The following is a 5000-nucleotide window of genomic DNA, read 5'->3' on the forward strand; positions in this document are numbered from 1 at the left end:
TACCAGGTAACACTGACCAACTGTTCTCCTGCTACCAGTTATTACCCTGACCTCAGCCTGGTAGATACCAGGTAACACTGACCAACTGTTCTCCTGCTACCAGTTATTACCCTGACCTCAGCCTGGTAGATACCAGGTAACACTGACCAACTGTTCTCCTGCTGTATTACCAGTTATTACCAGGTAACTGACCAACTCAGCCTGGTAGATACCAGGTAACACTGACCAACTGTTCTCCTGCTACCAGTTATTACCTGACCTCAGCCTGGTAGATACCAGGTAACACTGACCAACTGTTCTCCTGCTACCAGTTATTACCCTCCTCAGCCTGGTAGATACCAGGTAACACTGACCAACTGTTCTCCTGCTACCAGTTATTACCCTGACCTCAGCCTGGTAGATACCAGGTAACACTGACCAACTGTTCTCCTGCTACCAGTTATTACCTCAGCCTGGTAGATACCAGTAACACTATTTCCCTGCTACCAGTTATTACCTCACCTGGTAGATACCAGGTAACACTGACCAACTGTTCTCCTGCTACCAGTTATTACCCTGACCTCAGCCTGGTAGATACCAGGTAACACTGACCAACTGTTCTCCTGCTACCAGTTATTACCCTCCCTCAGCCTGGTAGATACCAGGTAACACTGACCAACTGTTCTCCTGCTACCAGTTATTACCCTGACCTCAGCCTGGTAGATACCAGGTAACACTGACCAACTGTTCTCCTGCTACCAGTTATTACCCTGACCTCAGCCTGGTAGATACCAGGTAACACTGACCAACTGTTCTCCTGCTACCAGTTATTACCCTGACCTCAGCCTGGTAGATACCAGGTAACACTGACCAACTGTTCTCCTGCTACCAGTTATTACCCTGACCTCAGCCTGGTAGATACCAGGTAACACTGACCAACTGTTCTCCTGCTACCAGTTATTACCCTGACCTCCCTGGTAGATACCAGGTAACACTGACCAACTGTTCTCCTGCTACCAGTTATTACCCTGACCTCAGCCTGGTAGATACCAGGTAACACTGACCAACTGTTCTCCTGCTACCAGTTATTACCCTGACCTCAGCCTGGTAGATACCAGGTAACACTGACCAACTGTTCTCCTGCTACCAGTTATTACCTCAGCCTGGTAGATACCAGGTAACTGAGGACCAAGATACAGGTAACACTGACCAACTGTTCTCCTGCTACCAGTTATTACCCTGACCTCAGCCTGGTAGATACCAGGTAACACTGACCAACTGTTCTCCTGCTACCAGTTATTACCTCAGCCTGGTAGATACCAGGTAACACTGACCAACTGTTCTCCTGCTACCAGTTATTACCTCAGCCTGGTAGATACCAGGTAACACTGACCAACTGTTCTCCTGCTACCAGTTATTACCCTGACCTCAGCCTGGTAGATACCAGGTAACACTGACCAACTGTTCTCCTGCTACTCCTCAGCCTGGTAGATACCAGGTAACACTGACCAACTGTTCTCCTGCTACCAGTTATTACCCTGACCTCAGCCTGGTAGATACCAGGTAACACTGACCAACTGTTCTCCTGCTACCAGTTATTACCCTGACCTCAGCCTGGTAGATACCAGGTAACACTGACCAACTGTTCTCCTGCTACCAGTTATTACCCTGACCTCAGCCTGGTAGATACCAGGTAACACTGACCAACTGTTCTCCTGCTACCAGTTATTACCCTGACCTCAGCCTGGTAGATACCAGGTAACACTGACCAACTGTTCTCCTGCTACCAGTTATTACCCTGGTAGGGGTAACTGGCCTGCGTAGATACCAGGTAACACTGACCAACTGTTCTCCTGCTACCAGTTATTACCCTGACCTCAGCCTGGTAGATACCAGGTAACACTGACCAACTGTTCTCCTGCTACCAGTTATTACCCTGACCTCAGCCTGGTAGATACCAGGTAACACTGACCAACTGTTCTCCTGCTACCAGTTATTACCCTGGACTCAGCCTGGTAGATACCAGGTAACACTGACCAACTGTTCTCCTGCTACCAGTTATTACCTGACCTCAGCCTGGTAGATACCAGGTAACACTGACCAACTGTTCTCCTGCTACCAGTTATTACCCTGACCTCAGCCTGGTAGATACCAGGTAACACTGACCAACTGTTCTCCTGCTACCAGTTATTACCCTGACCTCAGCCTGGTAGATACCAGGTAACACTGACCAACTGTTCTCCTGCTACCAGCTATTACCCTGACCTCAGCCTGGTAGATACCAGGTAACACTGACCAACTGTTCTCCTGCTACCTGCTACCAGTTGACCAACTGTTCTGGCTACCAGATTACCCTTACCCTGACCTCAGCCTGGTAGATACCAGGTAACACTGACCAACTGTTCTCCTGCTACCAGTTATTACCTGACCTCAGCCTGGTAGATACCAGGTAACACTGACCAACTGTTCTCCTGCTACCAGTTATTACCCTGACCTCAGCCTGGTAGATACCAGGTAACACTGACCAACTGTTCTCCTGCTACTAGCTATTACCCTGACCTCAGCCTGGTAGATACCAGGTAACACTGACCAACTGTTCTGCTGCCAGTTATTACCCTGACCTCAGCCTGGTAGATACCAGGTAACACTGACCAACTGTTCTCCTGCTACCAGCTATTACCCTGACCTCAGTCTGGTAGATACCAGGTAACACTGACCAACTGTTCTCCTGCTACCAGTTATTACCTCAGCCTGGTAGATACCAGGTAACACTGACCAACTGTTCTCCTGCTACCAGCTATTACTCTGACCTCAGCCTGGTAGATACCAGGTAACACTGACCAACTGTTCTCCTGCTACCAGTTATTACCTCAGCCTGGTAGATACCAGGTAACACTGACCAACTGTTCTCCTGCTACTAGCTATTACCCTGACCTCAGCCTGGTAGATACCAGGTAACACTGACCAACTGTTCTCCTGCTACCAGTTATTACCCTGACCTCAGCCTGGTAGATACCAGGTAACACTGACCAACTGTTCTCCTGCTACCAGTTATTACCCTGACCTCAGCCTGGTAGATACCAGGTAACACTGACCAACTGTTCTCCTGCTACCAGTTATTACCCTGACCTCAGCCTGGTAGATACCAGGTAACACTGACCAACTGTTCTCCTGCTACCAGTTATTACCTCAGCCTGGTAGATACCAGGTAACACTGACCAACTGTTCTCCTGCTACCAGTTATTACCCTGACCTCAGCCTGGTAGAGATACCAGGTAACACTGACCAACTGTTCTCCTGCTACCAGTTATTACCCTGACCTCAGCCTGGTAGATACCAGGTAACACTGACCAACTGTTCTCCTGCTACCAGTTATTACCCTGACCTCAGCCTGGTAGATACCAGGTAACACTGACCAACTGTTCTCCTGCTACCAGTTATTACCCTGACCTCAGCCTGGTAGATACCAGGTAACACTGACCAACTGTTCTCCTGCTACCAGTTATTACCTGACTCAGCCTGGTAGATACCAGGTAACACTGACCAACTGTTCTCCTGCTACCAGTTATTACCCTGACCTCAGCCTGGTAGATACCAGGTAACACTGACCAACTGTTCTCCTGCTACCAGTTATTACCCTGACCTCAGCCTGGTAGATACCAGGTAACACTGACCAACTGTTCTCCTGCTACCAGTTATTACCCTGACCTCAGCCTGGTAGATACCAGGTAACACTGACCAACTGTTCTCCTGCTACCAGTTATTACCCTGACCTCAGCCTGGTAGATACCAGGTAACACTGACCAACTGTTCTCCTGCTACTAGCTATTACCCTGACCTCAGCCTGGTAGATACCAGGTAACACTGACCAACTGTTCTCCTGCTACCAGTTATTACCCTGACCTCAGCCTGGTAGATACCAGGTAACACTGACCAACTGTTCTCCTGCTACTAGCTATTACCCTGACCTCAGCCTGGTAGATACCAGGTAACACTGACCAACTGTTCTCCTGCTACCAGTTATTACCTCAGCCTGGTAGATACCAGGTAACACTGACCAACTGTTCTCCTGCTACCAGCTATTACTCTGACCTCAGCCTGGTAGATACCAGGTAACACTGACCAACTGTTCTCCTGCTACCAGTTATTACCTCAGCCTGGTAGATACCAGGTAACACTGACCAACTGTTCTCCTGCTACCAGTTATTACCTCAGCCTGGTAGATACCAGGTAACACTGACCAACTGTTCTCCTGCTACCAGCTATTACCCTGACCTCAGCCTGGTAGATACCAGGTAACACTGACCAACTGTTCTCCTGCTACCAGTTATTACCCTGACCTCAGCCTGGTAGATACCAGGTAACACTGACCAACTGTTCTCCTGCTACCAGTTATTACCTCAGCCTGGTAGATACCAGGTAACACTGACCAACTGTTCTCCTGCTACCAGTTATTACCTGACCTCAGCCTGGTAGATACCAGGTAACACTGACCAACTGTTCTACTGCTACCAGTTATTACCCTGACCTCAGCCTGGTAGATACCAGGTAACACTGACCAACTGTTCTCCTGCTACCAGTTATTACCCTGACCTCAGCCTGGTAGATACCAGGTAACACTGACCAACTGTTCTCCTGCTACCAGTTATTACCCTGACCTCAGCCTGGTAGATACCAGGTAACACTGACCAACTGTTATAGTGTCTTGGGTTCAGTATTCAGGAGGTCAACATGTGATTTGTCCCTCCTCCCTCCCTGTAGTGTCTCAGTGCCGGTGTTCAGTATTCAGGAGGACAACATGTTATTTGTCTCTGCTCCCTCCCTGTAGTGTCTCAGTGCCGGTGTCTTGGGTTCAGTATTCAGGAGGACAACATGTGATTTGTCCCTCCTCCCTCCCTGTAGTGTCTCAGTGCCGGTGTTCAGTATTCAGGAGGACAACATGTGATTTGTCCCTCCTCCCTCCCTGTAGTGTCTCAGTGTCTTGGGTTCAGTATTCAGGAGGACAACATGTGATTTGTCCC

The 5000-nt window shown here is 48.9% G+C and overlaps 1 protein-coding gene across 1 annotated transcript in view; it reads left to right on the forward strand.

The window, feature by feature from the left end:
* LOC124019175 (tektin-3-like) overlaps positions 1-5000 on the forward strand; it is an 11463-nt gene that overhangs the window by 3992 nt on the left and 2471 nt on the right. The window contains exon 2 of the mRNA XM_046334563.1: positions 1397-1426. Within this exon, the coding sequence (XP_046190519.1) occupies positions 1397-1426 (30 nt within the window). The remainder of the gene's footprint in view (positions 1-1396; positions 1427-5000) is intronic.

The sequence above is a fragment of the Oncorhynchus gorbuscha genome, unplaced genomic scaffold, assembly GCF_021184085.1.
Source record: "Oncorhynchus gorbuscha isolate QuinsamMale2020 ecotype Even-year unplaced genomic scaffold, OgorEven_v1.0 Un_scaffold_753, whole genome shotgun sequence".
Taxonomy (NCBI): domain Eukaryota; kingdom Metazoa; phylum Chordata; class Actinopteri; order Salmoniformes; family Salmonidae; genus Oncorhynchus; species Oncorhynchus gorbuscha.